Genomic DNA, 12,525 nt, shown 5'->3' on the forward strand with positions numbered 1-12,525 from the left:
ACACAGTTTTGAGGGTCTGTCAGTGCGTCAATGAGATAGTATTCGAAGTCAGTCAATAATCTTTTTAAAGTCATTTCATACAGGATAAAATTTAATGTTGTGAAGAAATAGTGTTTATCTCAGAAAAAATAAAGTTAGTTTTATTTTTATTTATTTTTTTATTTTGTATGTAAAGACAGTAATGTCAACATCAGAGAACACAACAATTGCTATCGTTCATGAAGCCATAAATGAAGAATACGAGTACATACAGTATAACAAACAGTTACGTCTTATTCGTTCAGTCAAAGATAACATGTACCAAATGCAAAGTATTTTGAATGCTCTTCTTTCTACAAAGCAAGCATATCATTGGTTTGAAAACCAACAGGCAAAAGAACTTTTAGAAGAATTTCCTCATATGATTGCTTCCCTCGGAAAACCGAGGGAAGAGATTCCGTACGAAAATCGCAAGAATTTGGCTCCTGGTTTGAAAGGTTATTATGTTCATAGACTTTTAGTAAATGCTGTAGCAATGTGGGCTTCACCTCGTTATGCTTGTTATATTTTCATGATGTTAGATGAACTATATAAAGCAGAACGTGGAGAGATGGAAAAGAAACTTCAAGCAAAAGATGAAGTCATTGAATCCAAAGACAAAAGCATACAGAAAAGAATACCACGTTCAGTACCAAAAGGAAAGGAAAAAAGCTATAAGTATATGATTTACGCTGAAGAGTTGAGAAAGAAGAAGATAGAGATATGGTTATGTTGCATTTAGTGAGAAGAAACAACAAGAGCTTTTATGACTTAGCTAAGATATATAAATCTGACAGAAACTGGTTCTATCGTGAAAACTTACCGATTTCAATGACACCGAATGAGCAAATAAAGGAAATTGTCAAAAATACTCTTCCTCAAACACACTATGACATCAAAGGTTGCACAATACTTACATTTAAAGAAGACTTAACATTACTGAAAGAAAAGATAACAGAATATTTCGACAACTTCAAAGAGGAAGAATGAAAACTTACCGATTTCAATGAAAAACATTAACTTTTTTTGACGAAGTGAAGATTTGCACTTTGTCAAAATTTAATGAAAAACATTAACGTAAACATTAACGATAAAATTTATTTCCTGGACTGTTGTCAAAATGTCATGTTGTCATCATTTTTAAAAGAAGTTAATTAACCTGGTAGCACATGGTGACGTGGTGACACTTTCAGTTATTCAAAAATATATTTTTGCTTAAATAACTTCAGGGTCAATTTCTTCAACCATTTCACTTCCTTCGTCAATGTCAATTGAAGCTTCTTCAACCTTTGGTAAGAATTTCTGTATAACATCTTTGTTCGTTATTGTCTTCAGAGATGAAGGATAATATTTCACATTTGTTTCACCCTTCTTATATTCTTTCTGTTCGGAAAGATTTAAAGCAATACTGAAGAAGTCAATATTAGAGTTCTTTATAACAGTATAATGAGTATCTTTGACATTCACGAAGAAACTCTTTTGTTTCAAAACTACTGCTAACTCTTGTGAAGTATAACGTTTGCGGTCAATGACGATAGCTAATGGTCTGACATACTGACCAAACTTAGATTCTTTCACAAACTTCTTGTTAAAGATAACATTAACGTTTGAAGCACCATTGAACTCATTCTTGATGGCAGTAGCGAGAGCATTGTATGAAAAGAACTTGCAATCTTGCATGTGTTTCATTAAAATAAAAATATTAAATTATTTTGAAAAATAACTTTAAAAAATCTAATCTAATTTTTTCAAAAATATTTTTTTATTTCCTACTAAAGATGTATCGGAAGTTGTCTAAGTTAGAACACTCGGAAATAAAACAACTTCTTACAGAAGCTAACATAGAAGTAGCAAAGCATTACGCAACAAACAAAAAAGCACTCGCTGACATCCTCAATGACTATAATGGTGCAATAAGTTATGATAGAATTCATGAGTTCATAAAGCCGCAACGCGGCGAGGACGAAGTCCATGCAAGAGCATTTCCTTTAAATGATGTTGCTATTGACTTATATCATAGACGTTCAGTACCTCATGAAGTAAGAAGAGAAATGTTTGACATAACAAATGCAAACGTTGGTCATACTCGTAAAGCTCTTTCGCATGATGTTCGTCAAGAGATGTTTGACATAACAAATGCAAACGTTGGTGAAACACGAAAGAGAGACGACACACTGAAACAACAGAGAAGAGAGATGTTTAAGAGCGCTATAGAACAAGTTCGCAAAGCTAACGATGTCATTCGTTCCATTGACGACAAACCAAAAGAAGGTGAGAGATGGTTAAAAAAAGATGAAGAGAATAGGAAGAGAAATGTGAAGTCAGGCAATAGACTCATTGACTTTAACATCGAAGCTTTAGATGAACCAAACAGAGACTACTTACACAAACATTTCGGTAAGGTTTTCATGAGACTCTTAGAGAAGATTAAAATAAACTCCCAACAAAGATGGATGGTATGTTATAAACTTGGTGGAAAGTATGAATGTTCTACGTTAAACCTCAATAATATTGGAACATTACTACATCAGCTCTTGAAGGAGAACTTTATATCAGAGATAGAAGCAAATGCTGCAGGTATTGTTGAAATGCACTATGACTTCTTCTTGACAAACATAAAGAATCTTACTGAAATAAAGATGTATGATTTAACTGAATATGAAGGCTTAACGATGTCAGATGTAAAGAAAGGCAAACCAAAAAAGAGACAATATAGAGATGAAAGCACACTGACAGAAAGACAGAAAAGATTATTGAACAGACTTAAACAAACAGGAGATAAACAAGATATAGATGACTTCTGGAATGAAATCCTTGGTGAAAAGAAGTTTTATAAGAAGAGAAGCGGTCAGTTCTGGAAGTATCGTTGCACATTACCTATAAATCTTGAACGCTACCAAATCTTCAATGAACTGAACAAAAGAACTGCAACACTTATGACAGAGGACAATTGTTTCGTTTATGCTTGCATTCAGGCTGGAGTAAATGAAGAAACTATTGACCACATGAGAGAAGTCATTCGTGTTAGAGACTTTCCTCAAAGTAAAGTACAAGAAATTTCCGATTCAACAGGTATAGCATTCAATGTTACCATTGGTTATTTCAATGACTCAAGACATAATGAAATAAAGAGATACATACCAAAAGAATGTAAAACTGTTCGAACTATTGACTTACTTCTTGTTGAAGACCACTACATGCTAAACGAAAGATTACCAATGACAACATATTTCATTCGCAACTATATAGAAATCTTGAAGGAGTGTGGTGGAAATGAACATTGAAAAACAGATAAATATATACAATGAGAGATGATAAATACATTGTTCGCATGGATAAACTACACCGCTATGGGATGTTATGAAAACATTGTGGGAGTGCAAATATTTCGAACCTATTTCTTATGGAGAACTTTTCACATATACGACTGACTTATATAAACAGAACCTTGCACCATTTAAAGATTTGACATATGCTCCAAAGTATTGTGTACAACTGAAGAAGAAAGCAGAGTCAAAAGAAGTAAATAAAAATAAGTGCAAGTTCATTCCTGAGCATGTTTTCTTTGCTGACTTTGAGTGTAGTACCGATGGCTTTCATAAAGCTTTTAACATCTGTTATGACAGTGAAGATGTTCAGTGAGTGAAAGCATTATGGGGTCAAAACTGTGCAACAGAATTTTTGGAGCGACTTCCTGACAAGAGTTTAATATATTTCCATAACCTCAGCTATGATATAAACTTCATCTTAAGACACATGACAGAAGTGAAAGGAACTCCCATCATTAAAGGTTCACGAACAATGCAAATAACTGGTTTATATAAAGGAAGGGCAATTATTATAAAAGACTCTTACAGTGTTATAAATAAGAAGCTTAAACTATTTCCTGCTATGTTTAACTTACAAACAGGACCGAAAGAAGTATTTCCATACAACTACTACAGCAGTGTTTTGTTAGCAAATGACAACAGAACTGGTGTCATTTCTGAAGCATGTAAGTTTGTAAAAGATATTGAAACGTTCATGAAGAACATAGATTCCATCAAAGGTTGCAGAATAGATGAAAACCACTTCGACTTAGAAAAATATAGCACGTTTTACTGCAAACAAGATGTAAGAATTTTAAGAGAAGGTTTTGTAAAGTTCCGCAATGACTTATTGAAAGAGTTTGATTTAAACGTTTATGACTACGTTAGTATTTGTTCTATTGCTAACAAATTGTTTGAGAACAGAGTGTACTTCCCGAATGGAAATCTTTATGACCTCTCAAATAAACCAAGAGAATTTATTTCAGATGCATTCAAGGTGGAAGATGTATGTTGTCAGATAACATTAAACAAAAGAGCAAAAAGAAACTCATTGCTGACTTCGACGCTGTTTCATTATATCCATCAGCTATAGCAAGACTTTATACTTTAGAAGGAATTCCAAAAGTATTGAAGGATGAGATGTTAAGCACAGAGTATCTCATGAGACATTTATTCGATGACGACCAAAAGGAACCCATTGGTGAAAAGTTTATGTCTGGCTTCTTTGTTCTCATTAAGATAACAGAGATTGGAATACATAGACACTTTCCTTTAATAGTTTGTGACCCTGAACTAAATCCAGAACTTAACGTTCCCAGAAGTTCAAACACTTGCTGTTTAATGTATGTTGACCATATAACATTACAAGACCTTATAAAATATCAAGGTGTCAAATGTGAAGTGTTGCAAGGATATTACTACGATGGAAACAGAGATATTAGAATAAGAGATGAAGTAAAGAAGTTGTTTGAGTTAAGGTTAAAGTATAAGAAAGAAGGAAATCCTTTGCAAGAAAATATAAAGCTCATTCTGAACAGTATTTATGGCAAAACTATTCTATCTCCTATTGAGTCAAAAATAACCATAGTAGATGACAAAGATGCTATAAGATATGCCATCAGAAACTACAACCATATAGTGAAGTTCGAAGGTTTGGATGGTTCAGATAAAACTATTTTCAAGCTAACGAAAAGCATTTGCAGACACTTTAACTTCTGTCCACTTGGTGTTAACATTCTGTCTATGTCAAAACGTATTATGAATGAAGTGTTTTGCACGATTGAAGACTTAGGATTAAAAGCATTTTATCAGGATACAGATTCGATGCACATTTACAATGAAGACATACCACGTTTAGCTCATGAATTTAAGAAGAGATACGGTAGAGAACTTATTGGTAAAAACCTTGGTCAGTTTCATAGTGACTTCGCAGAAATAACACCTGGAAAACAAAGTTTAGCATACAAGTCAATATTTTGTGGAAAGAAGACTTACATAGACTTACTCACTAACGATTTAAATGAAGTTGCATTTCACTGCAGAATGAAAGGCGTGAAGCAAGATGTTATTGCTTTAACCGCTAATGAAATGTTTCCTGAAGCTATACAATGCTATTACAATGAAGATAAAGGTTTAATGGTTCCGCAAGGAAAATTTGACAAAGACTCTGAGTTCAGTGTCATGAAACTTTATAAAGCACTTTATGACGGTCAAGAGATTGGATTTGACTTATGTAAGTCTTCTAGTCCTTGCTTTGCTGAAAAGTTTAACTTCTCAATAACGACTAAAACAAGCTTTATTCGTAAGTTGAAGTTCTGAGGTCATTTATTTTTGTCAGCAATGAGGTCATGAATGAGGTCAGCAATGAGGTCATGAATGAGGTCATTTATTTTTGTCAGCAATGAGGTCATTCATGATAAAAATAAGCCGCTAGCGGCAAGGGCGAAGCCCATGTGGTCATTTACAATACTGCGATGGTAGAGTTTAAGAGTTGTGCTTCAATGTAGAGACAGTCCTTATGGTCTGGAGGTAAGAACACTGGGCAGTTATGGTCATGAGTGGAGAACATGTCTATCCAAAACTCACGATTGAAGCCAGTTAATTTATAGTATTTAGGGTTAGGAAGTGGTGTAGTTCTTGTATGACCAATGAACTCATTTTCAACTCCCTTACTTAAGTTTGAATATAATATAGCTTGCTTTCTATCCCAAATGCCAGGTGTTACAATCTTTGAAAATTCATTTTTCCTCGGAAGCATTGCATCATAATTGAAAACATTCTTGAAATCATCACTTGGTTCAGAGATTTGAAATCTTATACGTAATGGATTTTCTTTCTCTTTAGCTACTTCATTGAATGGTGAGAATACAACAAACTGACAGTCATGAGTTCCATCTTCATTTTCATTAAATTCATAATGAAAGTCTATAAGTTGTGGCTGACTACCTTCTTCTTTCAGTTGTGCAAGAAACTCACGTAAAGGCTGTAAAGTTTGTACTTCAATGTTAAACTTTTTCTCGAACATTTCATTAAATGAAATCATACATTGCAACAATGTTGTATCGTCTTTAAAGTATTTGTATATGTGAATGTTTTGGGCGCTTAAAGACTGTTCGTCATTTTCTATCTCGACTTGAAGTATAAAGTCAACTTTCCTAAATGCACGTGTTATATACATAGATGTTATGCCAATGTACTTCTCTTCATTTATGTTCACAATCCAGTCTGTTGGAAACTTAAACGTTACTCTGTTCCCCTTTATTTTGACGTCAGGGTTTTCACTACTGAACGCAACAGATAAAGGTATTTGTCTATACATTTAGTTCCAATAAAAATAAACCATTTACTCTTTCTTCACTTCAGCTTCTTTAGCTTTTGCTTCAGCTTCTTCTCTAGCTTTCTTCGCGAGCAAACGTGGGTTCTTCTGTCTTCCAGCAGCTAATGCAGCTAGTTGTTTTTCACTAAGTTTTCTCTTTGGTCTCTCTGGCTTTTGTTCTTGTTTTTGTTCCTTCAGTTCGGATAAAATTTGCTCGCGAATTTCTTTCTTCAATGCTTCAACATCTATGACCCCTTGGGTCTTGTCCGTAGGACTTGTCTGAGTCATTTGACTGCAGATAAAAAACAAAATTAAAACTTTAACCGATGTAAAATGAGCTTGTCAAAATCAGAACGAGAGTCTATTATATTAAATGACGCCAGAGGAATACAACATCCTTTCTATTACGTAAGTCAGAGTAAAGATGGTAAAATATATGTAAGAAAAAGAAAGGTTCCATTAGCGAATGCAGAAAGCGACAACATTAAGGTGCATGGCAAGGGTGAAGTCCACGAAGCCCATATAAAACCTTCTGTTCAAACTGAGCCACCAAAAGAACCAGAAGAAAAGAAGCCAGATGTACTTTCAATAACGAACCAAGAGCTTATTGCAAAGTTCGTGAATTTCATTGAAAAACAAACCGAGTCAAAGAACCCTGACCCGCCAGTGAAAGAAGTTGAGACAAAAGAGAATGTACAGTTCATTGAAAATGTCAAGAAACAACTTCCACCACGAATGCCAAGAAGAAGAGTGAGAATAATGAAGTAAATAGATATTTTTATCTGAAGTAAATACATGCAGAACGAACAGCTAAACGAATTTACTCCAGCAGAGCATATTCATCAGATTCGCTCATATTTCGATATCATAGACAATGCAGTTCAAATTGGTGACACTAATAGAAAATATTCTGACGCAAAGATTCCATCACAACCTGGAACTGCTAAAGATAACACATGGGTAACATTCAATCTCTCACCTCCTGGTGAAAATATGTTGGACCTTTACAATACATTCATTACGTATAAAATGGAAGGTCAATTTATTGTAGATAAAGAAATTGGTTCAGGTTCCAATAAAACAAACCCACCAGGATTTTGGATTGGTTTCGATGACGCTTTCTATGCAGTTGCTGGATATCAAATCCTTGCAAATGGTCGTATCGTATATTCTCAAGACAACGCAAGAGAAGAAGCATATATAACTTCAAACTCACAAACTACCGAACAAATAAAGAAAGTAGATGTTTTCTCAAAGACTCGACATGAAGATGTATGGAGTCATTCGGGAACATGCAGAACAGGACAAATTGTTAGTGGTCCAATTACAGCAGGAAAATCATTTGATTTTAAGCTTCGTTTAAGAATTCCTGTTAGAAGATTCCTTCCATTAGAAGCTATTCGATTTATTCCAGCTTTTGCAGGAAACATTCAGCTTAAAGTAAAGTTCAGTAGCGACGCCTTACAATGCACATCTATATCTGTAAATGATATCATTGCTTTCAATCCAACTCTTAAAGTTGCATTTGCTTCAGATTCAAATCCACCGACAAATAAATTTGTTCCATGGAATGAACCATTCACTATGATAACGAAGGCAGTAGAAGCTAGTGGAACAGTTACTATTACAACTGTAACCAGCAACTATTTCGAACAAAGATGGATTTTAATGAATGTTTCATTCATCCAAAGTCATTCTCTTTAGACCCTAACATTTATACAGAACTTGTAGAACATTATACAAACGAGGCTTTATGTTTTCCTGTTAAAGTTATGGATTGGATTCCTATGGACGGTTCATTCTCAAAGAATACAGATAGTTCAAGTGCAACATTTACAGCAGCTTATACGCCTATTAATGTTAAAAGTATTTGGGCACTATTTAGAAAGAAAGACAACTATTATGTTAATTTTGAGAACCCTAAGTTTAAATATCTTCAGCTTTCCATGGGAGCTTATGGAAATATGCCTGCAGAACCTGAAAAATCATATGGACCTGTATTTTATGAAATGGTTGCGAACGCTTGCAATACAAACAATGATATGATTGGATTTAATGAAGATGTTATGAGGTCATTGGTGGATGATGGTAGTGTGGAACATAAATGGGATAGCTATGACAACACACATTTCTTATGTGGTTTTCCAACAGAAGTGGACTTTTGCTTCCAGCAAGGTCAAACATCTACTGCTCCAATAACATACAAATTGTCTGTTAAAGGACCTATTGAACTAGCAACTGAAAACGTACCAAAGCCACTTATTGGATTTATGAGGGATTGTTGCTTTGCCATTCAGGTGCGTGCTAATGGCATCCCCATAATAAGATTAGATGACTATAACTTAGCTACGGACGACAGTGAGGAATAAAGGATGAACGTTTATTTTTAAAGCTTATAAATGAGTTCTTCATCAAGCTCTCGTGAACCTTCACCATCTATGAAACAAACTTTACCAAACGATTATGGAGCACCTATTGAATATTTCTTACGAGCTGCACAATGGCAAAGAGCAGTCTCACCAAGGTTAGGTGTTCCACCAGCTCCTGTCAAAAATAGCATTTGGTCAAGTCCTTATATAAAATATGGTCTCCCACTAGGTTTGCTAGCTACAGCAGGAGCAGTAATGATGTTGAAAAGAAATAAAGCAAATGTTGTAAATAATACTGAAGTAGCTGAAGTTAAACAAACTCCGACACCATCGCCAAAACCAACGCCTTCACAAACAACACCTTCAATGACTCCTGAACCTATGGAATTACAAACTCCTGTTCAAAAGTCAACTCCAAAACCGACTCCAACATTTAAACCAGAACCTACTCCTCAAATAAATCGTAAAACTCCTGCGTTTCCTTACTGAAAAAATAACGTTATTTTTATTTAATATTAAAATTTTTATTTGATTGAAATGACGACTAAAGTCACTGAAGCAATGAAACAAAAGTTTTTGGTAGAATACATTAAATCAGGAATTATTCCAGAAGGTTTTTACATTCATACTATGAAGGATGGTAGAGTTCAGTTTAGAAAGATAAAGCAACCATTAGATAAAGAAGGAATTTTGAGAAAGATTAAACTTCATGAGGACAACATTGCTGAACTTAAGAAGAAGTTAGAAGAGTTGGAGAAAGCAGACGACAGTGAGGAATAAAGCAATGAATTCAACAGGGTAGAAATGAGGTTAGAAATCGGGTTAGAAATCGGGTTAGATCTCACCACTTCACCTAAATTTATTTTTGTGCTATGTTTTCATACGTGTGAGGGTGGTGATATCATTTATTTTTTATTTTATTTTTTAAAATTATTTTTATTTTATTTGGATGTAATGACAGAACAAAAGCAACTCATACAAATCAAAACATATAACAAACATACATTTAAACATTTATTCTTCCTTCCTGAGCATAACATGTTCTTTCAAATACATCCGAGACCAGTTGACTTTTCATTGACTGTTTATAAAGATAGAAATAGTTATATCATTAAACCATACGATGACGAAGGTAAGTTATGTAAATTGTACGTTAAGAAGTTAGAGAAAGTTTATGGCTTCAAGTATGACTACAATAGGGTTAACACTGATGATGAAGATATTGAGGAAAATTTATGAGAACATTAGTGAAGTTGTTAGTGAGAACGATAGTGAGGTGAAATTGTTGGCGGCTTTGTAAATATTTAAGGTTAAGTTAGTTTTTGCGTTCATGTTGTAAAATATACGTTAACGGTTTTGTAAAGTGTCAAATTCACAAGTATTGGGTAAGGTGGAACGCAGTGCCACCATACCCAAGACTTGTATACTAACTTACACCATATTAAAATCATCTCTCTTCAATATTATCTCATAAAAGTTCTCGTTACTGGAGAAAGTCAATGAAACATAAACATTCTCACGGGCTTCGCCCTCACCGCTTTGCGGTCTATCTAACTTCTTTCTTATCTCCTCTATTCGCTTCAAAATGTCTGAACAATTGCTAACATCTTCTACAACAGTTATTTCATCATGAATGACTTTCAAGAACAAACTCATTTAATATGCTATTAAAATCATCTCAATAATGAGTCCATCCTTTCCATCTTTAGGTAGCACAACATCTTTCATTGAAGAAGGTTCAAACAAGTCTTATGTTAAACTTACTGACAAAGTTTGTTATACTATAATGCTTCGGTGGCGAATACATGTAGTTTGAAAGACATAATATAGATTCTTCAGCAAATTCACTTATACTGGATTTTATAACAATGTTCTCACGAGACAAATACCACCAATTGAAAAACTTGTAAGCAATCCTGCTGAACCTTCAACTGTAAACGTCGATGGTAACATTCCACGAAGGTCATCTATTGACATCTTTGAGTCACTGAATTTAAAGATTTTCTTAAAGCAATCGTCATTATCTAACCATGCAATAGCTTTGAAGTTTTTCATTCGAATATACATCTGCTTCATTAAATGTAAAACCTGACTTCTTTGCAGAGACGACTTTAAAATCTATTGCATTTGTTTCAAAATTTATATGCTATGCTAACTTCTGAAGGTAATGGATGTCCTTCCGCAGTCAGTTGTTCTCTCACTACTGTTTGAAGTTTTGTGTTAAAAACTTTCATGTCATCTCCTGTGTCTAGGTTCACATACACAGCAACAGGGAAACTATCTTGCTTCTTTGTTTCATCATTATATCTCAAAACATTAAAGTTCTTCAATAATATTGTTCTTCCTGCTGGAATACTTCTAACTTGTCTTATTTCAATAGCTTTCTCACCTCCTACATACTCTACCCAGTGTCTTGGATATTCATAAGTATACTGACTTTCTTGAATTTTGGTAGGTTTCATCATAACGTGTTCATAGTATATCTTTATACTCTTGTCAGTTAGACTCGGTGCTATGTTCTGAATATTTCTGACTTGCATTTTTAATGGAGATAAAATGAAGCATTTAATACATGACGTAGATGAAGACATGAATGAAACTACAGACAAACTTAACTCTTCTCTTATTCTTCCTTTCAGCAAAGATTATGAATTCTGTTCAAATGGCGTGTATTTCTATTGTGGAAAGATGGGCTCAGGTAAGACATTTAACCTCATTCGTCATATACTCATAACAGAGCGTTTAGGAAACGACTCTTACTATGACCAAATCATTATATCAGCAACTTCAGACTCTATGGACTCAACAGCGAAAACATTCATGAGTAAAGTTCAAGCATCTGTCGTTAAAGTTCCAGATAGCGAACTCATTGAATTTCTTCAACGTTACATTCGACGTAAGAGAAAATATTATGCCATCGTAGAGTTCATACAGTCAGGAATGCAAAAGACTTCAGAAGAGATGGAAAGAATTATTGACAAACACCACTTACGTCAGTACTCAGGAGTTTACGATATGAAACGACTTACAAACTACATTCTGTCAAAACTTTCAAAATACCCCTTCAAAAGTATCCTTCAAACACTCTGCTCGTTTGTGACGACTTCGCCGGAAAAGGTTTAGTGTCAAAACCAGACTCACCATTAGCTAAACATCATTACTAAAGTCAGACATTACCACTTAACTGTAGCAATACTTATGCAAACATGGAGGTTTTTAGCTTTAAACATAAAACGTCTCATAACTGACTTCGTTATCTTTCAAGGTTTCTCACGCTATGACATTGAACTCATTTGGAAACAGTCAGGTATAAACATTACCTTTTGAAGAAATTTGGGAAGCATATAAGTCTCTCATCTCTCCTCGTTCATACCTTGAGATTCATATCATGACTAATACCATTAAAGTCAAAAATATTCCATGGGAACGACCAACATTGTTTTAAAGCTTAACCTTCAATTGACTGATGGTAAACAAATTCCATGCATCTCTGTCGCCATTTCTGTTAATATTT

The 12,525-nt window shown here is 34.3% G+C and overlaps 9 protein-coding genes and 2 pseudogenes across 11 annotated transcripts, besides 1 other annotated feature; 8 read left to right on the forward strand and 3 right to left on the reverse strand.

The window, feature by feature from the left end:
• Positions 1-12,525: part of a mobile genetic element that runs on past both edges of the window.
• TVAGG3_0820580 lies at positions 182-821 on the forward strand (annotated as a pseudogene). The gene has a single exon. A coding segment is annotated over exon 1 (640 nt).
• Positions 1,234-1,707, reverse strand: TVAGG3_0820590 (uncharacterized protein; the record flags this gene model as incomplete). Its single annotated transcript, XM_051248006.1, has 1 exon — positions 1,234-1,707. One exon carries the CDS (start codon positions 1,705-1,707, stop codon positions 1,234-1,236), a length of 474 nt encoding a protein of 157 aa, XP_051083481.1.
• TVAGG3_0820600 (organellar and viral DNA polymerase type B) lies at positions 1,797-2,009 on the forward strand (the record flags this gene model as incomplete). The annotated part of the gene is made up of 1 exon (XM_051248007.1): positions 1,797-2,009. A coding segment is annotated over one exon (213 nt), but the record flags the coding sequence as incomplete, so codon positions are not given.
• Positions 3,775-4,608, forward strand: TVAGG3_0820610 (annotated as a pseudogene). Its single transcript has one exon. A coding segment is annotated over exon 1 (834 nt).
• Positions 5,085-5,645, forward strand: TVAGG3_0820620 (organellar and viral DNA polymerase type B; the record flags this gene model as incomplete). Its single annotated transcript, XM_051248008.1, has 1 exon — positions 5,085-5,645. The coding sequence occupies one exon, from the start codon at positions 5,085-5,087 to the stop codon at positions 5,643-5,645; it is 561 nt and encodes a 186-aa protein (XP_051083483.1).
• Positions 5,788-6,645, reverse strand: TVAGG3_0820630 (uncharacterized protein; the record flags this gene model as incomplete). The annotated part of the gene is made up of 1 exon (XM_001580375.2): positions 5,788-6,645. The coding sequence occupies one exon, from the start codon at positions 6,643-6,645 to the stop codon at positions 5,788-5,790; it is 858 nt and encodes a 285-aa protein (XP_001580425.2).
• On the reverse strand, positions 6,670-6,804 carry TVAGG3_0820640 (uncharacterized protein; the record flags this gene model as incomplete). The annotated part of the gene is made up of 1 exon (XM_051248009.1): positions 6,670-6,804. A coding segment is annotated over one exon (135 nt), but the record flags the coding sequence as incomplete, so codon positions are not given.
• TVAGG3_0820650 (uncharacterized protein) lies at positions 6,976-7,410 on the forward strand (the record flags this gene model as incomplete). The annotated part of the gene is made up of 1 exon (XM_051248010.1): positions 6,976-7,410. One exon carries the CDS (start codon positions 6,976-6,978, stop codon positions 7,408-7,410), a length of 435 nt encoding a protein of 144 aa, XP_051083485.1.
• On the forward strand, positions 8,652-9,011 carry TVAGG3_0820660 (uncharacterized protein; the record flags this gene model as incomplete). The annotated part of the gene is made up of 1 exon (XM_051248011.1): positions 8,652-9,011. One exon carries the CDS (start codon positions 8,652-8,654, stop codon positions 9,009-9,011), a length of 360 nt encoding a protein of 119 aa, XP_051083486.1.
• TVAGG3_0820670 (kinase C-related family) lies at positions 9,171-9,500 on the forward strand (the record flags this gene model as incomplete). Its single annotated transcript, XM_051248012.1, has 1 exon — positions 9,171-9,500. A coding segment is annotated over one exon (330 nt), but the record flags the coding sequence as incomplete, so codon positions are not given.
• TVAGG3_0820680 (uncharacterized protein) lies at positions 9,549-9,791 on the forward strand (the record flags this gene model as incomplete). Its single annotated transcript, XM_051248013.1, has 1 exon — positions 9,549-9,791. The coding sequence occupies one exon, from the start codon at positions 9,549-9,551 to the stop codon at positions 9,789-9,791; it is 243 nt and encodes an 80-aa protein (XP_051083488.1).

Source organism: Trichomonas vaginalis, chromosome VI (assembly GCF_026262505.1).
Source record: "Trichomonas vaginalis G3 chromosome VI, whole genome shotgun sequence".
In the NCBI taxonomy this organism is placed as follows: domain Eukaryota; phylum Parabasalia; order Trichomonadida; family Trichomonadidae; genus Trichomonas; species Trichomonas vaginalis.